The 27,962-nt window shown below is 43.2% G+C and overlaps 2 protein-coding genes across 7 annotated transcripts in view; both read right to left on the bottom strand.

Annotated features, from left to right (window-relative positions):
- Nucleotides 1-5: 5 nt before the first annotated feature.
- On the bottom strand, nt 6-20,634 carry LOC309794803 (uncharacterized protein; the record flags this gene model as incomplete). The annotated part of the gene is made up of 7 exons (XM_082606688.1): nt 6-2,495; nt 4,574-4,700; nt 8,564-8,658; nt 12,486-12,706; nt 12,788-12,956; nt 16,569-16,803; nt 20,500-20,634. 7 exons carry the CDS (start codon nt 20,632-20,634, stop codon nt 628-630), a joined length of 2,850 nt encoding a protein of 949 aa, XP_082462814.1. The 3' UTR covers nt 6-627.
- LOC309795262 (uncharacterized protein) overlaps nt 19,767-27,962 on the bottom strand; it is a 20,624-nt gene continuing 12,428 nt past the window's right edge. For 5 of the 6 annotated variants that reach the window (XM_082607463.1, XM_082607465.1, XM_082607464.1 and 2 more), the window contains 3 exons: nt 25,317-25,488; nt 24,676-24,771; nt 19,767-22,561 (listed from right to left, as the gene is read on the bottom strand). In XM_082607463.1, the coding sequence (XP_082463589.1) occupies nt 20,733-22,561; nt 24,676-24,771; nt 25,317-25,488 (2,097 nt within the window). In that variant the 3' untranslated portion in view covers nt 19,767-20,732. The remainder of the gene's footprint in view (nt 22,562-24,675; nt 24,772-25,316; nt 25,489-27,962) is intronic. The other variant, XM_082607467.1, reaches the window with a different exon arrangement.

The raw sequence follows: 27,962 nt of genomic DNA, 5'->3' as shown, positions 1-27,962 counted from the left end.
CAATGAGAAGCCCACGCACCGTAATGAAGAGTAGCCCCTGCTCACTGCAACTAGAGAAAGCCTGTGTGCAGCAATGAAGACCCAACGCAACCAAAAATAAATTTTAAAAATGTATGTTGCAGATTGGTTTTCTGCAGTGGTTTTCAGTATTTCAACAAAAGTTCATGTCCTGAATTAATTTTATTTTGCAGGTTTCCCCATCTGGATACAACTTTCATATATTATACATTTCCCCCTTTTGGTTTATTTAAAACACAAGTACTGAGCACACCTAAAAGCACTAGTCAATGATAAGGTCGTGTAGATTCAGCAGCCAAGTCCCTGCCCTCATGGAGCGCACATTCTCATGGACGTCAATTTTGACTAGCTCATCCTTACACTTTTGTTAAAGGCCAGACCAAACTCTTTTCCTTTCTAAGTGCTATCTCCTAAGTGACATCTGATAAATGTCAAAGTTCTGAATGCAGCCCTTACTGCACCACTCAGAAGGGGTCTCTGCTGTGTGGTCTGGTGAACACTAGGATCTGTTTAGCTACCGCTTCAACACCAACTAACCTAAAATATTTTCTCTCCTATGAGACCTGACGTTTGCAAGAATTCACGTTGCACGTGAGTCTTTTGAAAACATCATTTTGTAGAACTTCTTTCCTCTGACAGTTCCTTGATATTCTTACCACTCTCGCTGCTTTCATAAAATGTATCCCCAGTATGCATTTTGTGATGACTTACAAGATTGGAGCGCCAACTGAAGCTTTTACCACACGTCTCACACTGGTAAGGTTTCTCCCCTGTGTGAACTCGCCTGTGATACTGAAGTTGTGAAGACCGACTAAAGACTTTACCACACACATCACATCTGTACGGCTTCTCTCCAGTGTGGACACTCTGATGAAGCTGAAGACTTGAGGCCTGACTGAAGTGCTTCCCACACTCCCCACACTTATATGGTTTCTCTCCTGTGTGGACCCTCTGATGCATGTCGAGGTTCAGGCTCCACTTGAAGCCCTTCCCACACTCCTCACATTTGTATGGCTTTTCTCCAGTGTGGACTTTTTGATGGGCTTGAAGGTGTGAACTCCGACCGAAGCTCTTCCCACATTCTTCACATTTGAATGGTTTTTCTCCGCTGTGGACTCTCTGATGGGTCAGAAGATGAGATGCCTGACTAAAAACCTTCCCACACTCCTCACAATTATACGGTTTCTCTCCGGTGTGGATTCTGCAGTGAATTTTAAGATCTGCTCTACGACTGAATCCCTTCCCACACTCTTCACATTTGTATGGTTTCTCACCGGTATGGATCAGCTGGTGGATCTGAAGTCGTGAACTCTGATTGAAGCCCTGCCCACACTCCTCACACTTGTAAGGTTTCTCTACGCTGTGGGCCTTCTGATGGATTTTAAGATATGAACTCTGACGGAAGCCCTTCCCACATACCTCACATTTATAGGGTTTCTCTCCTGTGTGGATGACCAGATGAACTTGATAATGGATTTTCATCCTGAAGCTCTTCCCACACTCACTGCATCTGTATGGTTTCTCTCCTGTGTGGACTCCCTGATGGGCCTGAAAACTTGAACTGTAAATGAAGCCCTTACCACACACTTTACAGACATATGGCTTCTCTCCCGTGTGGATTCTCCGATGGGCCTGAAATTGTGAAGGCTGAATGAAGCACTTACCGCACTCCTCACATTTATAAGGTTTCTCTCCTGTGTGGACCCTCTGATGGATATGAAGATTTGAGCTACAAGTGAAACACTTCCCACATTCCTCACATTTGTATGGCTTCTCTCCAGTGTGGACCATACAATGACTGTTAAGGGCTGATCTACGGCGGAAGTTCTTACCGCATATATCACATTTGAATGGTTTCTCCCCAGTGTGGATTCTCTGATGTTCCTGAAGATGTGAAGCATGAATAAAGGCCCTTCCACATTGGTCACAATTATAAGGTTTCTCTCCCATATGTAATTTACAATGAACAGTAAGTGTTGACCTACGACTGAAGCCTTTCCCGCACTGCTCACATCTGAATGGCTTCTCTATGGTGTGGACTTTCTGATGAGCTTGCAGCTGTGAGCTCTGACTGAACTCCTTGCCACACTCATCACACTTATAGCGTTTCTCTCCCGAGTGAACTCTCTGATGAATGCGAAGTGCTGAGCTGTAACAGAAGCTTTTTCCACACTCACCACATGTATGAGACTTCTCTCCTGGGTGTATTTGTTGATGAAGATCAAAGTTGGAGACATCACTGAAAGATCTTGTACATTCATTACACTGATAAGGTTTCTGGCCTGTGTGAGTTTCAGAGAATCCTGCCCCAACCTGGCCGGATGAGTCATCTTGTTGGTGGAATTCAGAACTTTTTATCATGGAGTCTTGACACCTGGTGAAGTCACTTGCAATGTGTTGCCAGATCTGCCAGGAGGAAAGCTCTTCATGTGGTCCTGCTTCTGAAACAGTCTCCATCTCACTTTGGATCTTTCCTTCTGCAAAGACATAAAGTTCAGAGATGTAGACAACTGAAGGCTCTGCTCAGTGCTGTCAAGATTTCACATTTAGGAGAGAGTGTGAGACTTGAATGAATCCAGAGAATGTTCAATTCGCCTCTTCCATTGTGTGTCATGGGCTCTGGTTTGCATGCCAAAGGAAACCAAGAGGTGGTCCAGCTGGCTCCTATCCACTAAGCATAACAAAACCCACTGGTGCAAATTTCCTATGTGAGGCGCAAGTTAGACATCAAAAACTTAACTTAAAAAATTGATAACTAGATTCAAATTGTTCACCTATGGCCATTTCTACTGAATTTCAAAGGCGGCCTAGAATCTTGGATAGTAAACTATATAGTTAATAAATGATGTAGACAAAAAAGTTATATAGATAATAAAATCTGAATCAACTAGAACTTTAAGGAAGAGCAATAACTTTTCCGTAAACAAAATTTGGAAGCAACCAAGATGTCCTTCGGTAGGTGAATGGATAAATAAATTGTGGTACCTCCACACTGTGGAGTATTATTCAGTGCTAAAATGAAATGTGCTATCAAGCCAGGAAAAGATATGGAGGAAATGTAAATGCATATTATTAAATAAGAAGAAAGAAAGAAGCCAATCTGAAAAGCCTACATACTGTATGGTTCCAACTATTTGATGTTCTGGAAAAGGCAAAAGTATGGAGACAGTAAAAAGGTCAGTGGCTGCCAAGGGTTAGGGGGAAGGAGGGATGATCCTCTACTATGGGGTGGGCGTGGGGTCTCAATGCAGTCAAAAGGGCCCTTCAAAGAGGAAGTGGGATGCAGAAGACGAGCGGGAGAGGGGCGTGTGAATACACAGCAAGGGGCAGAGAGAAGCGATGTCGCTGGCTGTGAAGATGGAGGAAGGTGGCCACAGGCTAAGAGATTTGGGTGACCACTAGCAGCTGGAAAGGCAGGTTCTCCCCTAGAGACCCCAGGGAGAAACGCAATGGTGCCGACACTTTGATTTCAGCCCCATGAGAACCACGTTACAGCTCTGACCTCTAGAAGTGTAAGATGATCAACATGTGTTGTGTTAAGCCATGAAGTTTGTGGTGATTTATTAGGGCAGCCACGGGCGACACAGCGTCCCCGGCAGGTCTGAGAACACGGGGGAGGCTGGCAGGGGTAGGAGGGATGGAGCGAGAGAGGAGAGCAGAGGAGAGGAATTGGAGAGGCAGCAGGGGCCCATGAGCGGACCCTGGAGGACTCCAGAAGCCACTTGAAGAGGTTTTAACTTTAAGAAAAATAAGCCATAAAAGGTCTGGAATAGAGGAATGGCAATCTTTCCTAAGCATCACTTTTGGCTGTGACGGGGAGAACAGACTATAGGAGGGGAAGGGTAGGAGCAGGGCAACCAGTACAAAGGCGTGTGAAAGAAGGGGTCTGGCAGTTTGGACCAGATGACAGCAAAGGATTGGAGAAAAGTAAAAACACATAGCAGAGCATCTCCAAGGACTCTTATCTGCCTGGTTCTTAGCTGATGTCCTTTCTCTTTGGGTTGCTGTCTTCATCACCCAAAGCCTTTTTTCCTTTTCTAAGTGGAATATATCATGTTTGAAGGAGTGACACCCTGTGAACATGCAGAGTCACATACTTAAAAGGCACACACTAAAGGTACAATTTACTGGAAATTTAGATTCCTGAATTAAATGTTGATCAATGAATCAAAACCAGTGTATTTAAACAAAAAACAAAACACAAAAAAAATGACCTACTTGAAGAAATACCAGTATTTCAAGACCCAGACACATATGCGTAATAAGTATTACAGAAACCGATCTATTGCCAACGTCTATCTTCATTAAATCTCCTCCCATCAGTTCTTACATCACTCATGCAATTGGCAAGAGTTTTTGCTGCAATGTATTCCATTCTTCCCAACAAATCCTGGTATTTTTCTACCTTATTTGATTTTGTTAAAAAACTGTTGGTACAAAAGTGAGGTCCCCAAATGCAGGTGACCGTTTCAAGACCCCCAAAGCCTTCAACACCTGAGGACACAAAGCCAAACCAGGGAGCTGACATTAGGTTAGAGAGGGTGCCTGCCCTCACCTACTGAGACCAGGTTCCGGAAGTTCTCCAGCATCACTTCCTGGTACAGCTTCCTCTGGGTGGAGTCCAGCAGCCCCAGCTCTTCCTCCGTGAAGGTCACAGCCACATCCTTGAAAGTCACCGCCTCCTACGACACCAAACACATGTAGCCTCAATCTTACAACCAATGGTCACTTGAAAAGGGACAGCTGGGGCTTCCCTGGTAGCACAGTGGTTAAGACTCCGCGATCCCAATGCAGGGGGCCCAGGTTCGATCCCTGGTCTGGGAACTAGATCCCACATGCATGCCATAACTAAGAGTTCGCATGCCACAACTAAGGAGCCCGCCTGCCACAACTAAGACCCAATGCAACCAAATAAATAAATAAATATTTAAAAAACAAAAAAGAAAGAAGGAAAAGGGACAGTGCTGAGAAGGTGGAGAGGATGGGAGTGAAGTGAGCCCAGATTCTGAGGGACTTCAGTCAAATCTGTATACTTCCCAGACCTTCTCCTTTCATCCTGCCAATGTCACACACTGATTTTCCTCAGCCTCACGGAAAGTGTGGCAGTGACAACTGTCCTTGTATTTTGTGCCCTCACTGGGTCTACTTACAAGTAAGCCTCCCCAAACCCTAAATATATATCCTGGACTACATGCATTTTACTTTTTGTTGAATATTGCCAATTGTCCCCAGAAGAATTTCGCAATTTAGTCCAAACATATTTGACAGCAATGACCTTCTTCCTCTCACACACAAGAACCCTGTTGTGATAGAAACGCTACCACTTTTCTTTATTGTCTGCCAAGCTAACAAGCTTTTAGTAACCTGTGTGGGACATCGATGTAGTTCACCCTATGTAACCTCAAGGTACACTTTTGTGGGGTTTTTTTGAGAAAAAGCTTTATGGCGAGATCAACCAACAAGGAGACAGGAGGCAAGGCTCTCAAGTCTGTTTCCTCGATCCAGGGTCTGGGGCAAAATTTAAGGGGTCAGGGGAATTTCAAACTTGGAAGCTGACGGGCTAGACTTGAATTAGAGTGCATGTAAGCTGCTCATGCTGCTAGAAGCCAGATTTTCCTATTGAAGGACTTCTTGCTTGGTAAAGGGCTCTGGTAGCAACATTTCTATTCTCTGAGTTCCACAGTCTGAAGAGTCTCGGTTCCAGGATCTTCCTAGAGACATGGGTTCCCATCTTGAACACACTACATCTCTTAATTGCAGCATTCAGTGTCACGCTCTGGATCCAGCATGCCTTGGCATGATTCCCAAAGGTCTGCGTGGCCCTTACCCTTACTAGCTGCGTGACTTTGGACAAGCTTGCCTATGTGCCTGAGTTTCCTCTCTGTATAATGGTCCTTACATGACAGAGTTCTTTCAAGGATTAAACAAGGGAATATCTATGGCATTTGGAAGAGTATGTGGCACAGAGTAAGTGCCTGATAAACATTTGCTAGTACTCTTATTATTCCTTCATATTATCATTATCAACACCTATTTCATCCCATTTCGTGGCTGCGTATTATGCCAGAGAACTGATGATCTACGTTTACCTGTTCTAAATAAAGCATATTTAATTTTACATATTTTTCTCTTTATAACCCATCCTGCAAAGTACACCATTTTTGTAGATGTTATTATTTCCCTCATTATTAAAAAATAATTGCAGGACTTCCCTGGTGGTACAGTGGTTAAGAATCTACCTGCCAATGCAGGGGACACAGGTTCGATCCCTGGTCCGGGAAGATCCCACATGCCACGAAGCAACTAAGCCCGTGCGCCACAACTACTGAGCCTGCTCTCTAGGGCCCATCAGCCACAACTACTGAGCCTGTGTGCCACAACTACTGAAGCCCATGTGCCTAGAGCCCGTGCTCTGCAGCAAGAGAAGCCACTGCAATGAGAAGCCTGCGCACGACAACAAAGAGTAGCCCCCACTCACCACAACTAGAGAAAGCTCGCACGCAGCAATGAAGACCCAACGTGGCCAAAAATAAATAAACAAATAAATAAGTAATTGCAAATGATAATTAAAATGTCAAAATAGGCATATTTAAAATTATATTTTTAATTATATGTTAAAAATATAAATTATAAAATTATATAATGGCAGATTTTCTTCCCAATTTTTTTCCTACTTCCCTAATCTTTGAAGAGAGTACAAGTACCCTGAATCTCCATATATTGGCCAAGAGCAGGTTATAAATTTTCCCATGGTTTTTGTAATCTGATTTGGAAGAACAATTTGCTTTAGTATTCCCACTTATCTGATTATAAATTAATACTAATACCTTTCCAGACGTTTATTAACCATCTGTATCTGTCCTCTTTAACATACCTGTCCATGTCCTCATTCATATTCCGCTAGATTTTTTCCTTTGTCCTATGTATAAGATTCTTTATTCTGGATTTTGTCTTTTTTTGGAATCCGTTTGGTAAATACTTTTGCCCCAGGTTGCTATTTTTTCTGGTAATACCATGTAAGGTATCTTTTGCCACAGAGAAATTTAAAGATTTTATACAACGACTGTGCTAACTGCTGTCTTTGTGAGCCTGGAGCGCTGAGCATCTCAGAGTACCTGCGGCGGTACTCAGGTAGAGGAGAGATGCAAAAGGGGAAGAGATGCAACCCAAGAAAGGGGTCAGGGAGGAGCAGCGCCACCTACTGACTGTGGAAATCATCACTCAAAAGGCTCTCCAGACAACAACACTACAAGACACAGGTCTCAAATAAACTCTTTCTTTCTTCCTGTTTATCTTTCACTTAAGCAGACTACTTAGCATTCCAGACCCTTGGTTTCCTGTGTCAACGTGAGCAGGTGTCTCATATTTCAAGTGTTTAAGAAGAAAATGAGAAAAAATCTCCTCATGCAGCTGCTGTAAAGAGTAAATGCAAAAACAGAACTCAAGTTACTGGCGAATCTAGTATCACTGGACATTTTAAGCTAAGGTTACATACTACTTTAGTCAAACTGGTTAATACATAAAAGAACAAAAAAGGACCAATAAATAAGATATACACAAGCCATGACTCAGGCCTGGGGAAGTCAGAATCCAGCTCTTCCTGTATGAAATCCTCCAAATATGTTTGTGCAAAGCAAGTTAGGGCTGCGCCATGCTTGTATTTAGATATTCTACCTAGAAAACAGCCAACATGACACATATCAAATGTACTCTTTCTATACTGAGCTCACGGTACAATAAGGAGAAAAAAATGAGACTGTTTTCAGAACTGATTTGCAGGGGGGAAGGTTTCATGTAGGAAAACTGTCACTGCAGGGTTGCTTAGAACAGTCAAATTCCTAAACCATCTAAATGGCTACAAGTGGGAAGCAGTTATAAATAAAAGGGTACAAAAAAATAAAATAAAAACGTACATCAATTCAATGACAAATACGTTGTATCCATTAAAAAAATGAATGTTATCTAATATTAAAGGAAAGAAGTTACAATTTAAAATTAAATGTAGACCATAAATACAAAAGACTTATGAATGCACATGAGAAAAAGAGTAAGAGAAAATAAAAACAGCTTGTTTGTCAGGAGGGAAGCAGTGAAGTGAGAGAGTTGTTCATTTCTAGTCATTTTTCTACTCTATAAAATAAATAATAATAACACAAATTAAACAATAAAAACAAATGCAATGAAAACTCAAAAGGGGGCTTCCCTGGTGGCGCAGTGGTTGAGAGTCCGCCTGTCGATGCAGGGGACACGGGTTCGTGCCCCGGGCCAGGAAGATCCCACATGCCGTGGAGCAGCTGGGCCCGTGAGCTATGGCCGCTGAGCCTGCGCGTCCGGAGCCTGTGCTCCGCAACGGGAGAGGCCACAACAGTGAGAGGCCCGCGTACCGCAAAAAAAAAAAAAAAACTCAAAAGGGACAACTTAAGAGCTGGGAGGAGAACAGGCCCTCCCACGTCTCTTGTTCTGCTTGAGTCATCCCAAGACAAACATGCAACAGTCTGAGTAATGAGATGGAACTTTAAAAGTGAGAAAGGCGGGCCCTACTCACCTTGAACATGGTCATGTTTCCTCCTGTGTCTGGGGATGGGCACAGTCCTGAGTTACACAGATCCTGGGAGGTCAGAACTGCACCTGGCAGAGTGTCTGGGAAGGCAGAAAAAAGACATGAAAGAGTGACCTGGGTCGCCGCTCACCCATGCAGATGCTTCTTGTGAATGAGCATGTGAATGTTCACAGCAGCATTATTCATAATAACCTAAATCTGGAAACAACCAAAATGTTGGCCTATGCGTGAAAGAACAGACAAATTGTGGCATATCCATACAATGGAATATTATGCACCAATGAAAAGGAATGAAGTCCTGATTATGCTACAACGTGGATGAACCCTTGCAAATGTGTGGGAAAGCAAAAAAAGACTGACACAAAAGTCTACATGTTGTATGATTCCATTTATATGAAATGTCCAGAATAGGCAAATCTATGGAGACAGAAAGTAGGTTAGTGGTAGCCTGGGTATCTGGTGAGAGAATGGGGGTTAACTAAGGAATCCAACTGGGGAGATGAAAATGTTCCAAATTATTATGGCAATGGTTGCACCATTCAGCAAAGTTACTAAAAATCATTGATTTGTACATCTCAAGTGGGTGAATTCTATGATATGTACAATATACCTCAAGCTGGTAAAAATAAATGTTTATTAATCTACATGTCATTTAGAATACTAATTTATGGATCCTGAGTCCATACTAATATTTATATTTAAATGAATAAATAAGTGGGAGAGAAGAAGCTTCTCTTTATAGTAGAACTCCCACTAATAAATGTATCTCCCCACAAGAAAACTTTATTAATTCCGAAAAACAAGAGTAACTTTACAATGGAGAAATCTGACAGACATTACCTTAGCCTAGTAAACAAAGTTGAGTTTACCAATATAGGGACAAACTGATATCCTTTGGCTCCTGCTATGTTGCAGTGACGAGGACATTTCACCACTTCTGTGGAATCCCTGCCAACAATGCGTAATCTGCAGCTAAACATGGAATATATCAGATGAACCTCAAATGGTCCTCCAAAATAACTTGCCTCTATACTCCCTAAAAGCATCAAGAACAAAAAAGACAAAGGCTGTGGAATCATTCCATGTCAAAGAAGAACATTATGAAAAGTATGAGAAAAATTTTGTAAAATGTTTATAAACAAATATACACCTTAAGGCAAGGCATAAAATTGGAATTTTTTTTAATGATCAAGTGCATGAGCTTTATTATTGCTTTTTAAATTGAGGTATAATTGGCTTATAATATTAATTTCAGGTGTACGACATAATCATTCTAGTTTTGTATATGTTGTGAAATGATTACCACAATAAATCTAGTCAACATACATCACCATACATAATTACAAATTTATGTTTTGTGTGTGATGAGAAATTTTAGGATCTACTCTTCTAGAAACTTTCAAATGAGCAATAGAGTATTATTAACTAGAGTCATAATGATGTACATTATATATCCATGATTTATTTACTCTGTACTTGCAAGTTTGAACCTTTTAACCACTTTCATCCATTTCACCCACCCCCGCCACACCCTGTCTCTGGCAACCACCAATCTGTTCTCTGTATCTGTGAGCTGGGTATAAAATTGGACTTTGAACTGAGGGGAAAACCAGTTATGAAGACTTCCAGTGAAAAACAGAACAAAATACAGGACGTGGATTATATAACAGTATGTTACCTAATATGCTATCTGGCATTATCTACTGTTACCTATTAACTATGATTAGAAATAACTTAATAGACATCTAATATATAAACACTGTTCTCTAGTATAATCTCTAGTATAGGGGCTTCCCTGGTGACGCAGTGGTTTAAGAATCCGTCTGCCAATTCAGGGGACACGGGTTTGAGCCCTGGTCTGGGAAGATCCCACATGCCGCAGAGCAACTTAGCCCGTGTGCCACAACTACTGAGCCTGCACTCTAGAGCCTGCGAGCTACAACTACTGAACCCGCATGTCGCAACTACTGAACCCGCGTGCCTGGAGCCCATGCTCTGAAACAAGAGAAGCCACCGCAGTGAGAAGCCTGCACACCGCAACAAAGAGTAGCTCCCACTTGACGCAACTAAAGCAAGCCCACATGCAGCAACAAAGACCCAACGCAGCCAAAAATAAATAAATTAATTAATTAATTTAAAAAATATATCTAGTATAATAGTCTAATTATTACCAAGTTTCTGATGCTAAAATCCTATAGTCAGCCTTTCCTAAATCCCTCTTACCAAGACACCTCCTGATTACTCATGGTATGTGGGCTTCCTTCATGCAGAAAGCTAAGATGAGCTGCCACTGAATATAGGTACATTCCTGATGGAGGAACAAAGTAGATAGGGAAAATGTAAACAATTGGTGAATTTAGGTAACAAGTATAGGACAGTTCTTTACACTACTTCTGCAACTTTGCTATAGGTTTAAAATTATATAAAAATAAAACTTCCTTAAAAATCAGGAAACAGTCACAGGAATAACAATAATAATGAAAATAGTAAGACTGATCATTAAATTACATGGAAGTTCATTAGTTTATTCTTTCTTGTCAGTGTTTGGAAATCTCTATAGTTAAAACACATATGGAAAAATCACTGAGAAAGGTAGGATAAAATAAAATCTGTAAAATGTTTATAAACAAATACACAAAAAGAATCACTAAACAGAAATGCATTAGAAGCGTAACTGCTGCTATCTTTACACCCTGGATTAATAAGTAACTAAACAATTTTTTTCTCTCAAACTTCTTTAATTTCTGAATGTTCCACAATGATACAGTTCTATGAGAGTAAGAAATATTTGCAACAAATGAAACAAAATAGTTGACGATATTTTTAAAAACTCATAGAAAAGTCCAAGCCCATTTTATTTGATTTTAAGGTCCCTCACAGTCAAGTCCTGACTAAACTGCTTGATTCCACCTAGTTCCTAAAGCTTAAGGAGAATTACATCCAAAAGATTATGAACTCAAGCTCTGGACTCAGACTGCCTGAATTCCAGCCCCAGCTCAGCCTCTTACTTGGTGGGTGACTATGGGCAAATAACTTCCAGCTCCCTGGGTTTCAATCTCATTTTTCAGAACCGGAAAAGAGCAATATTTCTTCACGGAACCATGGTGTGACATAATGTATTTATTTGTGTAAAGCCCTCATCAGTTAAGTTAACAGTTAAGGATTAATTACTATCAATACTCATGTCCAATTACACATCCTACACTTTCTCTGACTGATGTGAAGATCATTGTAAAACAAAACTGTCAAGTCCCACTCACGTGGAGCTTTGCTATCAGTAACTCAGGAGTCACTCCCTCTACCTCCGTGTGGTCCTTTTTGAGAAATCACGCTGGAGAAAGAAAGAATGCTATGAAGTACCACGATTGAGTCCCCGTCCCCATAAAAGTTAAAGCTTCCCCTCCCTCCGAGCAATCTAGACGCAATCCCGAGCAATCCGGAACCTTCCCCTCCAAAAAAGTCAGAAGGGGTCCGGGATTATCCAGCGTCACGCAGAGATAGAGAGAAGGGAAAGGGTCATTGAAGCTGGATTTCTGACCCTAACCCGGGGACCTGACCGCTCCTCGAGAAATTAACACCAAGGAGAGATCACCATTCACTACGTGCCATGAACTAAGACTTCTATTTGTACCACCTTTTTCAATTCCCAAAACAATTCTACTAGGAAGGTCCTAATATTTTAAAGAAAAGCAACGGGAGGCACAGGGAGATTAACTCCCCACGCGAGGAAGTGGAAGCGCGCGTGGAAGGTGTAGGGAGGCGGACTGGGAGAGGTGAGAGCCGTGTAAACTCCCAATCCAGGGGATACGCGAGCGGCGCCAGTCCCCTCTTGGGGTTTCAAGAACGCCCCAAACGCACAGAGGCTCCGCCGAGGGGCACGCACACGGCCGCCCTCGCCCCTCCGCACCTGCGTTCTCCGCCGAGGATTCTTTTCCCCTAAATCGATTGCCAGTTGGTTGCGCATCCCAAGCGGAGATCCAGGAAGCTCGCAAGGGCCAGCTAGACGCGGAACAGACGCACGGGCCCACAAAAAACACACCGGGAACCCGCCCACTCCGGGAACGGAAGTGCCTACGAGTCCACCGGGCTTCTGGACTACACTTCCCAGAATTCGTCAGATCCGCCTTCCTGAGCGGAAGTGCAAGCGACTACACAGAGTGCCTGGACTACATCTCCCAGAATGCCGAGGAAAACAGTCCGGAGGCTCACTTTCCAGGAAGACTACGGGAAGCTCCTTGACTACGGTTCCCAAAATGCCAGAGAGAAAAGAATCCCGCTGAGTCCCGACTTCCGGGGTGGTAAGGCGGCTCCCTACACTGAGAGTCTGCATTACGTTTCCCCGAGTCCTCCAGCGAAAACGTTCCATAGACACGACTTTCTGAAGTCGAAATGCCTCCAATTATGGCAGGAATATTGTTGGAAAGGGAACAAGTGAGGAGATGAAATCTTCAAGAAATTAACAGGGTGGGGGACTCCCTTGGCCGTCCAGTGGCTAGGACTGGACGTTCCCACTCCAGGGCCTTGACAAGGGTTTGATCCCTGGTTGGGAACTAAGATCCCGCATGCCTCAGGGCGCAGCCAGAATTTTTTTTTTAATAAAAAAGAAAGAAGTTAAGGGGGGATGACTGTTTAGGGAACACTAGGTGATTGAAAGTGGTTTAATTTGAATATAATCTGACAATATGAGGCTAAAACTGAGAGGTCAAAGAATAGGCGAGGTAGAATGATTTGGGAGGGACCAGGAGGATCGAAGAAGGTACCAGACCCTGTGGTACCACTGGTTTGGCAGGAAAAACAACTTGAGAGGGCCAAAGTGGAAGCTTGTCCTCATGGAAAAGTGCTCTTCACTCATTTAAACTTTTCATTGAAGTTATGATCCCTACTTTGGAGGTGAAAACACGAAATTTCAGAGACGTTAAGAAACTGTCTGCTATCTCAAAGCAAGCATAATGAAGGCTGAAGAGCTTGGCATTGGAGTCATTCTGACTCCCAAAGCCAAAATGCCAGAGCACTGAGGAGGATTCTATTGATGACGGAGGATGTTTTATACTGAGTTTTTTCCTTTATATTTTCTGGTTAAAATATCTTTATTATAGTGAGCAATTTAAAAACACATATGTTGGGACTCCCCTGGTGGCGCAGTGGTTAAGAATCCGCCTGCCAGTGCAGGGGACACAGGTCCGAGCCCTGGTCCCGGAAGATCCCACATGCTACGGAGCAACTAAGCCCCGTGCACCACAACTACTGAAGCCGGTGCGCCTAGAGCCCGTGCTCCACAACAAAACAAGCCACCGCAATGAGGAGCCTGTGCACCAAAATGAAGAGTAGCCCCCACTCGATGCAACTAGAGAAAGCCTGCGCACAGCAACAAAGACCCAACGCAGCCAAAGATAAATAAAATAAATTAAAAAACACATGTTATTGGAAGCCAATTAAAAATAGTATAAAGCAAAATGGGGGAGAGGGGGATGCACCTAGACTCCTCCCCCTTGAAGATAACCAGATTTTTTTTCTTTCTGTAAACATGTCAATACATATGCCTATCAACATACATCTTTTTTTTTTTAAGTTTTTCCTTTTTTTTTTTGTTTTTTGTTTTTTGGCTTTTTATTTATTTATTTATTTATTTATTTTTGCTGTGTTGGGTCTTCGTTTCTGTGCGAGGGCTTTCCCTAGCTGTGGCAAGCGGGGGCCACTCTTCATCGCGGTGCGCGGGCCTCTCACCATCGCGGCCTCTCTTGCTGCGGAGCACAGGCTCCAGACGCGCAGGCTCAGCAGTTGTGGCTCACGGGCCCAGCCGCGCCGCGGCATGTGGGATCCTCCCAGACCAGGGCTCGAACCCGCGTCCCCTGCATTAGCAGGCAGATTCTCAACCACTGCGCCACCAGGGAAGCCCCCTCTTTTGTTTTTTTAAATGAAATCTTGTGTTCTGTATCTATTTTTCTAAACTCAATATAAGCTAGTCATTTTCTAATGTCAGCCACTGAAAATCTAACTCCTTCCAAAAGATGGCTGTATAATGGTGCGTTGAATGTAATGAGAACTAAAAAGAAAATACTCCTGACCTCTGGAAGCTGGCATGGCACTCACAGGCCAACAGTATTCTCCTTTGGGACATAAATCACAGACTACCATCCTCAAATGAGGTTCCTCTGAGACCACGGTAAAGTGAGACAAAAGAAGCCCCCTTCGTAATTTTTAGACAGACAAAAACAAGGTCACTGTGCCACCCACACAATGCCAAACCTCCTCCTCTTGGCTAAAAGAGTGATGCTATTTGCTTACCACTTGGAGCTTTATCTTTGTTCTAGTCTGCTCTCCCAAAATATAACATTTATTGAGATACTAAATCTTAAAATTGCTCCTGCTTTCTGGCAGCATCCAATCCGGAGTGAACCCTGCATCCTTAGGCCCTCTCCCAAAACACTTAAATGAAGCCCAAATCCTGTAAAAGATTTTTTTCTGACACCCTCTTACCCTCATGGCACCTCATGGTTCCCCATGGTGGGTGTAATCTCTCACTGCAACGAATAAACCCGATTTATCAAACCACTGCTGTGTTCCTGGATGAATTAAGTAAGCATTTTGGCACAGTCCCTGATGAGTACTAGATTTGCCATTATATAGGAAGCTGCAATGAACACGGTTTTATGTTGTTCTGGGAAAGATACTCAGGTAGAGGAGAGATGCAGGAAGATGCCACAGGAAGGGAGTTATTTATCCTTATCTTTGAGATGGATAGTCTTTACCTCAATGGTTAAAGCAGATGTGCTGTGTGTGTTTGACAGGCCATGAGTCAGGCTGCTTTGGCTCACACAAAGTTCAGGCCGAACCATGCATAAGCTAAAATGACTGCCCCATACCTCGATATGTGAACATTTTCTCCATCAAGACTTTTATTCATACCATCCCGTTTAATTCTCAAACCACCGTATTAGGAAGGTAGTGTTAAAAAAGAAAAAACAGGCCCGGTACTTCCCTGGTGGTCCAGTGGTTAAGACTCCGTGCTTCCACTGCAAGGGGCAAGGGTTTGTTGTCTCGTGGGGGGAAACTAAGATCCCGCATGCCCGGAGGCGGCTAAAAAAAAAAAAAAGGCCCCAAATGGAGTCATTTGCTACACCCCGCCCCATGACAGCAAACCAAGACTTAACTGCAGTTTCCACCTTACATAAAAATATAATGTTAATCAACCAGGCTGGTATTTTATGGCCAGCACTAACGAGGTAATCTATTACAAAGCCCATTTCCAACCCCCAGAGAAGAGGCAATCTTCACGATAAAGCCCTTGCCATTCCCTTCCCCACAAAAAGAGATCTTGACCTAAAAACAATCCTTTCTTTTCTTTTACTAATAATTCCTTTGCCCTACTCTTCTGCCTAAAAAAAAAAAAAAACTTTCCATTTTGTACAACCCTTCTATTTACTAGATGGGATGCTGCCCAATTCACCAACTATTGCATAAAGCCAATTAGATCTTCAAATTTACACAGTTGAATTTTGATTTTTGCCTTTTTTGTTTTGTTTTTGGCCCCACCATGTGGCTTGTGGGATCTTACCTCGCCCACCAGGGATTGAACCCCGGCCCTCGGCAGTGAAAGCTCGGAGTCCTAACCACTGGACCTTCGGAGTATTCCCTGAATTTTGTTTTTTAAGAGTAGTAATGTCATCCCAATTTTACAAGAAACCATCAGAGACAGAAATTTAAGTAATTCACCCAATGTTCTACTGCGGGAAATGACAGAGCAGGGTATTAGGTGCACGTCCTAGGGCATGGGTCCTCAAGGCGAGAGCCCTGGAGCCCCTCCAACCAGGCCAGGAACGATCCCATCCACCGCACCAAACGCAGAGGACTCCGCCCAGAGGAACCACCGCCCACGCCCCAGCCCTCAAACCATTGCTCTCTGAAGCAGCTCTTTCCCCCAAATTGATGGCTGGGTTGGACAGGTTCCCGGGGAAATTCCCACGGGTCGCAAAACGCGGAAGCAACTCACCAGCGCGAGGGAAGAGAGGGAGGACTACCTGACCGCCCAGAGCGGCAGGACCTGAAACCCCGCCCCCAGGCTGCGCTGGGGATGCACTTCCCACAATTCCCCTGTCCCAGCGGCGCCTGCGCGGAAGCGTCCGAGTCTCTACGGGACTACACTTCCCAGAAAGCCAGAGGAGAACACAGCCCGAGTTCCCACCCTCTTCCGCCGGAAGTACTTGAGCCACTTCGGAGCTGTTGGACTACAGTTCACACAAATCCCTTGGGGACAAAGTTCATATTGCCGAGTTCCTGGGCAGTAAGGTGGTTTCCTACTGGGGCTAGTGTTACCTTAACCTGAATCCGTGAGCGAAAACTATTGTATGTTGTTTAAGCTGCTGTTCGTTTTGTCTCTGTTAGAACAGCAAACCTAGATAATATATCATTGGAAAGTTCAGTTCAAACCCTATTGGTGAACTTCAGATCCTCTGAAGAATGCACAAGATGAAGGCTCAAGAAGCTGCACATTTGGAGATCTACATAGCAGAACTGTTGATAAAATATTTTAATTTAAAACTGTATTACAAGGAGTTCCATGGTGGGCTAGTGGTTAGAATTCTGGCCTTTCACTGCTGTGGCTGGGGTTCAGTCCCTGGTCGAGGAACAGAGATCCCGCAAGCCATGTGGCGTGGCAAAAACAAAATAAAACAGAAAAACTGTATTACAACCTTCATGGGCCCAAGAGAGGTAGAGTAATTTGATTGATTCTTTATTGTGTCTCCTACGTGAGTCCGAGCCACCCAAAATCCGTGAGCTCCATTCTGGCAGCGCACTATCAGGCCATGGCCTGCAACATTTGGTTGCAACAATTCATTTACAATAGTCTTTTTAAAATCTATTGACAAAAATCATGGAAAAAATCATTTCAATTTGAATGGGGGCCACCCCAACAGCAGGCCCATGTAAAAAGACCATCCAACAAGTGATGCCACATGTGCCTGGTGACCCCTTGGTGGGATGGTGGAAGTCCTAGCAACTGTCTTGTGCCCCTTGGAGTCTTTGGACCACACATGATAGCCAACAACTCCCTATGTGTTTCAGATACAAACTGCCCTCAGCGGCTGAGGTAGATTTCTCTTAAAAGACAAATCTTAGTGCTGATTGGGCCCTACTTCAGAAAAAAGCCATCATAGGCCCTGAGCCCATGACCCTTAAGTGCAACTGCCTATTTTACCATAGGTTATGGAAACAACACCCCACAGGCTTGGAACAGGCAGTGAAGCCTCCTTATTAAAAGGAAATGGTACCTACAGGATACAGCTTGAACCCTCAGGCATATCCAAACTACAGGCGAATGTGGCTTTTCCCACCCTCTGTCCTTTGCCCGAGTCCACAAATCCAGGAGAGATTGCCCCCTCCTGGCCCCACTGGCCATCCGTGGGGCCTCCTGGGATAAAACAAGTCCCAGTGGAAAGGGAGTCCGTTTATTTCAGACAGCAGCACCACATCATTCGTGTTGGAGCCCAATGGAGAGTTACCACTTTCCATCCCATGACTGGGACATCCCGAATAAAGGATGACAAAATTCACAGAGCTAATTGTAGTCACTTTGACACTGGAGGACACCATCAAAAAATTATGTCATTTTTTTCATATTTTTACAGACTCCTAGACTGTTTGATTCAGCTGATGGGCTCAAAATAGATTTCACATTCAGGCTTATCCCCTATGACAGGGCCTTCCACATTGGCAATATATTACCTCTCAGACCTCACTGTATTACAATGAAAATTTCCCATCTCAGCTCCTACCATGACTCCCAGAGGTGGCTCATTTAAATGTCGTATCTGTCCAATTTGCTCCCATTTCTCAAATAAACTCAAGTATTACCCTCATCTTGGGCCCCAGATGCTTATATCTGGGGCCAAAATTCATGGCATCTCCATGTCACTGGCCCTAACCCAAACCCTACCCTCCCAACGTGATTACTGGTGACACAGCCCATGAAGGTCTATACCAAAGGGTGAATGACCCCTCTCTCACCATCAGATTGATTTTATTGGGCCATTGTGCCAATGTGCTGACACAAATGATTTTGTCCTCACAATGACAGATACGTATACAGGTCTACTCTTCGCTTATCCTTTCCAGGGTGCTAACCTCACCACTATAGCCCTCATTAAAACTTGGTTTCCTCTGGGCCCTCAGATATCATGGACTCTGATCAGGATACACACTTTAGTGCTCATTCAGTACAGGCACAGACCTTACAAGAAAGCAACACTTGCAACTTTCATTTGTCCTATCATCTACAGATAAACAATGATCTACTGAAGGATGCCCTATTAAAATTACAAAATGGATAATGGCTTCCAAATGGCTCTTTTGCACACTGCTTATTTACCCTGAACTTTCAACCTGTAGGTCCCAAGACACCCTGTCAAAATGCAATTAAGGGACCCATCCCCTCCTCTTTCTAGTCTCTCTAAAATACCCAGACAGAACTCCCTTTCCCAATTAATGACACCTCTCCACTCGCCTAATCTAAAATAAAGAGAACTGAAAAGATTCTGGCACAGTGTGTGCCAGATTGGCACTCAGTTCTAAGGCAGGCAATAGAATGAGACCCATTGAGAAGTGAGGACCCATGACCCCCGAAAAGGCTATTCTATAGGCTACAAGAAAGCTCTCTGCCAAACCTTCTATCCTTCCCCAACAGAGTTTTTAAAAAATATTTGGTTGTGTCAGGTCTTAGTTGCGGCTCGCAGGCTCCTTAGTGGCAGCTCGCTGGCTTCATAGTTGTGGCATGTGGGCTCCTTAGTTGCTGCTTGAGTGCTCCTTAGTTGTGGCTCGCCAGCTCCTTAGTTGTGGCATGCGAACTCTTAGAGCCCACGAACCACAACTAGTGAGCCTGCACACCACAGCTACTGAAGCCCACATGACTAGGGTCTATGCTCCGCAACAAGAGACACCACTGCAATGAGAAGCCTGCGCACCGCAATGAAGACCCAATACAGCGAAAAATAAATAAATAAAGTTATATTAAAAAAAAGAGTAGAAAGGCGGAGCTGGTGGAACTGTTAAATGTCTTGATTGTGGTGATGTAAATTGATAGTAAGCATTTGCCAAAACACAGAATGATCCACCAGTCGATTTTACTGTATATAAATTATTCCTTAATAATAAAGGAAGAACATGAGCATATAGGATCTTCATAGATGCCTTTTATCCCACTGAAGAATTTTTATCATGTATACTGAGTTCTGTCAATTGCCTTCTGTGAACCTAGGATGATCATATATTTGATGAAAAGAATCCAGACATAAAGAGTACATACCGAACACACAGGAAGCTCAAGGACAGGCCTAATTAATACACGGTATAGAAATCATAGTACTTGTTGCCCCTGGAGGTGGGAATGACAAGAATAGTCCACAAGGAAACATTTTGGTTTAATAGAAGTATGGTATATATTGATCTTGGTGATGATTACACAAGTAGATACATTTGTCAAAATTCATGAAGCTGTAAACTTATTTATGCATGTGGCTGCATGTGAATCACATCTCCATAAAGAACTGTTAGCATAGAAAAGTGCTGGCCACAACCTGGGAAACTGACTTCTGGACCCACTAATGGGTTAGAACCTTGAGCTTGATAAGCACTAGTTCACAGGACCTGCAGGGTTGGGGAAATGAGCCCAAGTGTCTTATTTAATCCTCCAAGCCTTGGAGAATTCCTCCTTCTACAATTTTATAGAAAGTTTTAGAGAGGAACTGAAAGAAAATTTCAGAAGTGACTGTTCTCCCTTTTACTCATTTAACATTACTGGACACCTGCAGTGTGTTAGGCGCTGAAGAGGCAGAGTGGACTTGGCTGTCAACAAAGTCCCAGCCCTCCGAGAGCTTCTATTCTGGTGGAAGAGATTTGGGCATTTCCAGCTTAGTACTTTTGGTTACCTTCAGCTCAGACTCATCCTTCTTAAGCCTCTCTTCTCTGTCATATCTGCTAAATGTCAAGGTTCTGAATGAAGTTCTTATGTCTCCACTCTTAGGAGGCTTCTCTGCGGTGTGGTCACCCAACCACACAGACATGTCGAGCTCTGGCAGAAATACTCTTTTATCAAACAGATGTTTTGTCTTCTACGGCAGGACTATGTCAGCACCCGTTTGAGGTATTAAACCATGTAATTTTATAGAGCTTCTTTGCTGTACGTATTCTCTGATGAGGGACAGTCCTTGTCACCCTCATCCCCAGCATGGACTCGCTGATGAATTATAAGACTTGAGCTCCAACTGAAGCCTTTCCCACACTCCTCACATTTGTATGGTTTTTCCCCAGTGTGGACTCTCTGATGAGCTTGAAGGTATGAGCTCCAACTGAAGACCTTCCCACATTCCTCACACTTATATGGTTTCTCTCCAGTGTGGACCCTCTGGTGGGCTTGAAGGTATGATCTCTGTCTGAAGCGCTTACCGCACACATCGCATCGGTATGGCTTCTCTCCTGTGTGGACTCCACGGTGAGCCAGAAAATTTGAGGCCCGACAGAAGCCCTTCCCACACTCCTCACACTGGTAGGGTTTCTCTCCAGTGTGACACCTCTGATGGGCCTGAAGCTGTGAGCCCACGCTGAAGCCTTTCCCACACTCTGCACACTGGTATGGTTTCTCTCCGGTATGGACTCTTTGATGCACTTGAAGGCTTGAGAACTGACTGAAGGCCTTCCCGCACTTCTCACATTTATAGGGTTTCTCTCCCGTGTGGATTCGACAATGAACATTAAGATCTGAACTCCGGCTGAAGCCCTTCCCACATGTACCACACTTGTATGGTTTTTCTCCAGTGTGGCCTCTTTGATGGGCCAGAAGATTTGAGGCTTGACTGAAACCTTTCCCACACTCCTCGCACTTATAAGGTTTTTCTCCTGTATGGACTCTAAAATGAATGTTAAAATCTGAGCTACGACTAAAGCCCTTTCCACATGCATCGCACTGATATGGTTTCTCACCACTATGGCCTCTCTGATGGTCCAGAAGATTTGAGGCCCGACAGAAGCCCTTGCCACACTCCTCACATTTGTATGGTTTCTCTCCCGTGTGGCTTATCTGATGGGCTTGGAGGTGGGAACCCACACTGAAGCCTTTCCCACACTCCTCACACTTAAAGGGTTTCTCGCCTGTGTGGATTCTACAGTGGATGTTCAGGTGTGAGCTGTAACTAAAGCCCTTGCCACATGCCTCACATTTGTAGGGTTTCTCCCCAGTGTGGATTCGCTGATGAGCCTGTAGGCGCGAACGCCAACTGAAGCCCTTCCCACACTCTTCACATTTATAAGGTTTCTTTCCCGTGTGGGCTCTCTGATGGATGTGAAGATAGGAGCGCTGACTGAAGCCCAGTCCACACTCCTCACATTTATAGGGTTTCTCCAACGTGTGGGCTATGGGAGGAGCTTGACAATGTGAACTTTTCCCGACGTTCCTCCCACACTCCTCAAACCTGTGTGGATCCTCTCCAGTGGGGACCCTCTGATGATGACGAAGATATGACCTCTGACTGAAACCCTTACACGACATATCATATTTGTTCAATCTTGTTCTACTGTGGACCCTCTGATGGGCTTGAAGACTTGAAAGCCGACGGAAAGCGTTTTCACATTTTTCACACTTGTAGGGCTTCTCTCCTACATGGGCTGTCTGGTTCATTTGAAGGTGAGAGTCCCGTATGAAACCTTTCTCACACTCCACCCCTTTGTAGGGTTTTTCTCCAGTGTGGTCTCTGCGGTGAACTTGAAGATGTGAAGTCTGATTGAAGTCTTTACCAAACTCCTCATCTTTATTGAGTGTGCCACCTTGTTTTTCCATCTGAGAGCCAGTTCCTTGAATATTTCCCATGGAATCTTGACACCTGGTTAATTCCTTTGTAACCTGTTGCCAGATTTGTGAGCAGAAAAGCTCTTCATGTGGCAGATACCTTAATCCAACTTCTTGAAGACTCTCCATGCCATTTACATTCTTGTCTCCTAAATGGATAAAGAGAATTTAGAGATGGGGCATGTGAATGCTTTGCTCAGAGATGTCAAGGTTATAAACTTAGGCCCACACCCTAAGGCTTTACTGAACCTCGAAAAGCTTCTGTTTTTCTTTAACATCATGTATCATGTTCTCTGATTTACATGCCTCCAGACACCAAGAGGTGGCCCACCAGGCTGTCATTCACTACACATTAGTGGAATCCATTTAGAATCATAGTAAGTTTCATAGGTGAGATATAAATTAGAAATCTGATGGCTACAGAGCAAGAAAAATACCTCCTAGGGAATGTTTACAAAGATGTACCTTACTCAAAGCCTTATCTTCTTTGCTGTAGCAGATGGCTAATAAACAGCTTCCACATAATTCTGCCTACTGCACGCACATCTGACGAAAATGCTCAAAATGTCTAGTAAGACCCTTAGACAGATTATCAGAGGATGTCGCCAAGCAATGTTGAAAAACCTCTGCTTTATTTTAATGGAAGTTTACTCCAATGGAAGGAGATTTTGAGGCAATGAATAAGTTGGAAAGATAAATGTCTGGGAGAAATACCTTATCACCTAAGGCCCTAAAGTTCAGAGTATAAGCAGAGAGTGGTTCTTTGCCTCCTGCTGGGAAATATCCTTACAAATGGGCTGTAAACTTTACTTTCCCTGACCACAGAGCCAGGTCTTCCCAACACTGAAAGGATTAGCTGGAAAAAAATCAAAGCCAAGTTTTGGAATTAGTATGTTACTGTAATAACATACATTATCTAAAACCTCATAACAGTAAAGTTCCTATAACCACCAAGGGTTAAAAAAAAAAAGAGTGGAAAATTAGAAGGTTATCTTTTACAACAGAGCAAGAACTCACGAGGAGGAAATAAATAGGGCATGATACAGAGTCTCGAAATCAACATTGGACCGGAAGAGTTACGTTCTCCTTGGAACTTTATTCCACCGATTAGCCATATAGCTTGCTATTAACTTCTTTTCAGGTGTCTTTTCAAATAACACCTTATCTGTGAGGCCTCTTTTACCACATAATATCATATAGTAAAGTCTCCCTATCCATTCTACATGCCTGGCAATCTCCATTTGCCTTACCCTGTTTTGTTTTTACACAGCACATATTCCTATCTGACATACTACATACGTCCTTGATCTTTTTCAGTTTATGTCATCTCCCACTTGAATGCGATACCCATGAGGACAAGCATTTTGTATTATTCACTGGTTTATCACCACTCCCAGAACCCTGTCTGATACAGTCAGTGTTCAGTAAGTACATGTTGAATGGATAAATAAACCCCAGTTTGACATCTCTGTGAGAGTTAGAGCCATGTTACAAAAGTAAAAGAGCTTTTTGAAGTAAGTTACCCATAACAGGAAAGAAAGTGGAAACAGCCATGTTGTTGGGAAGCTGAAAGGCTTCACTAGATGCAGGGCCAACCTACGTGGATGTTGCTGATGAGAAAATCATAATCACAAAATCAAGGAATTCCCTGGCGGTCCAGTGGTTAGGACACCACACTCTCACTGCCAAGGGCCCAGGCTCGATCCCTGATTGGGGAACTAAGATCTCACAAGCCACACGGTGTGGCAAAAAAAAAAAAAAAAAAAAAAAAAAAAATCATGGCAAAAATCACTCAGAAGGCCAAAAAAAAGAAAGCATAGGGTATAAAAATGGCCATGGGGCCTATGGATTGCCTGCTTCTGAAATTTTTATACTCTCTTTCTGTATGTGTAAAATTTTTCCTTTTTCAAGTAGGAGTCAATATTTAAACCACTCCCCTCCACCCCACAGCCAAGGGAAAAAGTTGTTTTTGAAACCAGACTATAAAACTGGTGGGCATATGGGATATCATAAGCCACTTTCAATGATGGGATTTTATTCTGAATCAGTAAGAAGCTACAAGAGGTTCTGAGCAGAGAAATGACAAGATTTGAATTTAAAAGAGTCACTCTGAGTGGAGAATTAACTGTGAATGAGCAAAGCAGAAGAGAGAGCGTTACAAAGACTGAGGCAGTAATCCACAGTCTAGGTGCTGACTTGGACCAGAGTCACAGCTGCAGAGGCAACAAGAAGCAGGACAGACTCAGGGTCACACGGCTCTCACCCGAGGAGTGACGGCTCTGGGTTGCTATCTTTATCATCCAAAGCTTTTCTTCTCTCTTTAACTGGGATATTATATCTGGTGTGAACGACTGATGCCCTGCAAAAAAAGGCAAGGAAAAACATTTAAAATCAATATGTTAGATGCCCAAATTAAGAAAAATTGTGGTTCCCACTGCACTGTCTTCAGGACATCAAAGTCAGTGTTTTCCAAACTTTTAATTATGACCCATAGGAGGAAATACATTTTATGCAAAAACCCAGGATAGGTAGGCATAAGCATAAATTATGGGAAAACATTATTTTCATCGCACGCTTTTCACCATTTCTCACACTATTCTTGGCAACGGGCCACAGTTTTTACTGTAATGTGCAGTTATTGCCAAGGGCTCTGGTATCTTCTACCCTATTTTATTTCGATTCCCTAAAGAGTGTCATGACCTATTAATTGGAGATGACCACAATTTGAAAAGCCAGAAAACATACAGCAGTCACGCGGTCAATTAACAGTTCATTTACAGACACACTTTGGCCTGGGGAGAAAGACTAGAAAACGCCATCTCTGTGTCTCATGCTGATTAGAAAACCGGAAACCAGTTCAAGAGCTCCAAAGCCCCGCCCATTCAAGGACATGTAAATAAATACCACAGGGGCTGATGCGATGTTCAGCCCCAGAGTGCCCTTCCTCACCCACTGAGACCAGGTTCTGGAAGTTCTCCAGCATCACTTCCTGGTACAGCTTCTTCTGGGCAGAGTCCAGCAGTCCCAGCTCCTCCTCTGTGAAGACCACGGCCACATCCTTGAAGGTCACCGCCTCCTAAGACATCAAACACACTCCACCTGAACCTTGCAATGCAGGTCCCCTGGTGAAAGGGCAGCACTGAGGAACGTGGGGACGATGTGTACGAAGTGGTTCCAGGTTCTGAGAGACCAGAGTCAATTTTACCGTAACATAAACAGTCCCCATAACGCATTTACGTTTTAGATTTTCTTCTTTTCACAATAAATGCGGAGAAGAACAACTTTTTACATAGATTTTTGCTTCCCATCCAATTATGTTCTTAGGATAAGTTCCAAAGAGTGAAAACTGCAATGTCAAAGAATAGGCAGCTTCAAAATAATTATGTACAGCAGCAGATTTTCTTTTCAACTTTTCCCCTATTTTATCCTCCTCCAAGAGTATATAAGTATCCCTGATTCTCTAAACCATACACATTCAATATAACCATATTTTTAAATCCTAGGCAATTTCATCAGTAAAAAACAACTGATCTGGATTATCTGTACTTATTTGATAATTAATAAGCTCATATTTTCACATATTTACCAGCCATCTTCATTTTTTTCTTCAGAACCTTGCCTGTTAATGATCTTTGCTCCTACTCCAATCGGGGTTTTATCTTAGGATTCTGTAAAATTCCTATTAGAGATTTTAAGTTTTTTTTTTTTTAGGGTATTATAAATATTTTTCACCCACATTCTGCTATTGTTCTTGTACAGCTTTAGGTACAGCATGCTTTCTCATCCTTGGCACTCCTGACATTTGAGGACAGATGACTCTTAGTTGGGGGTGGGGCAGGGGGCTGCTGAGTTCACTGTAGGATGTTTAGCAGCATCCCTGGCTTCTACACACTAGATATCAGTAGTACTCCCAAGCTGTGACACTAAAAATGTTTCCAGATGTTGCCTGAGGGGTAAGATCGCCCATAATTAAGAATCACTCGTATACAGCATTGTTTTAATTTTTCCTACAAAGACTGTGTTCAGTGCCAGAGCCCTGCACATCCACTGCCCTATATGAGCAACAGAGGTCATGGAGAAGAAGGGGCCACCGAGAGTGATCTATGGTAGGGACAGTATCATCTATGGAGTCTTCCACCCACCAGGACAACTAGGCACCCCACAGAACAGGCTAAGTCCCAGATGGAGAATTCTCTTCCCTTGTCTCACTCTCTTTATCCAAGTAAAAATCCTAGGAGTCTTTTTTTGGATCAGTTGGACCTTTGGTTTCCTATGTGAACTTGAGCAGTTTTCTGAAATTCTACAATCCTGTTTCTCTGTCATTAAAATGCAGAGGAGACCAAGTTCAGCCTCGTAAGGTTGGTCTGAGACTAAATGCAGTTAAGAAATGAAAAGTCTCTGTACAGGTCCTTTTGTACTTTTAAAATTAAGTACATTAGTACTTTGAAAAAATTCATTAATATGTGAATAAAAAATATAAATCAATAAATAAAACGTACATGATATGATTCAGACATGGGTAAGAAACAATCTAGCTTTCTTACATGAAAATATCTAACAATATTTTCTCTGTGTGAAGTGTTAGTTAGATCCTGGTGCACTCTGCCATTCTGGAATATTCTACATACAAAATACCCGAGGTACTGCATAGCAAATGTACTTTGCCAATTTAGAGTACCTAGAACATTAAGACCAAAGAATGGCAAATTCTTCTAAATTCCCTTTTGAGGAAATTGGTTGTATTAGGAAAACTGTTATTACAGTGCTTTGTTTTGTTTTTAAAATTTATTTTTATTTATTTATTTTTGGCTATGTTGGGTCTTCGTTGCTGCATGCGGGCTTTCTCTAGTTGCAGCGAGCAGGGGCTACTCTTTGTTGCGGTGCACGGGCTTCTCACTGAGATGGCTTCTTATTGCGGAGCACAGGCTCTAGGCGTGCGGGCTTCAGTAGTTGTGGCATGCAGGCTCAGCAGTGGTGGCTCACGGGCTCTGGAGCGCAGGCTCAGTAGATGCAGCGCATGGGCTTAGGTGCTCCGCGGCATGTGGGATCTTCCCTGACCAGGGATCGAACCCGTGTCCCATGCACTGGCAGGTGGATTCCTTACCACTGTGCCACCAGGGAAGCCCCTACAGTGTTCTTTAAAACGGTAAAAATTCTAAACTACCTAAATGTCCACGAATGGGGAAAAGTTATGAGACACACACACCCCGCCACACACACACACACAATGTACACAAATTCAAGGGAATATGATGTTGCCATTAAAGACGTGGGATATATAATATCAATTAGAAAAGGTATAATTTGAGAAGTTTATACTATAGCAATTACAAATATACAGTTATGAACGCATATGAGGAAAAGAACATGGGAAAATGAAGACAGTTGTTTTGTAAGGGAAACAGTAATAACGTGAGAGATTTTTTTCGTTGCTATTGACTTTTTCTGTTCTACTCTTGTTTGTGAAATTACAAAAGGTGATAAAACGAAAAAAAATAAATCGAACAAAAATAAAAGGTAGGGATCATTCGGCCCTCTTCTTGGGAAGAG

Source organism: Mesoplodon mirus (genome assembly GCF_964341445.2).
Source record: "Mesoplodon mirus genome assembly, chromosome: 19".
NCBI lineage: Eukaryota > Metazoa > Chordata > Mammalia > Artiodactyla > Ziphiidae > Mesoplodon > Mesoplodon mirus.
Note: the sequence above shows the minus strand (reverse complement) of the source record. Positions and strands in the feature narration are given on the sequence as shown.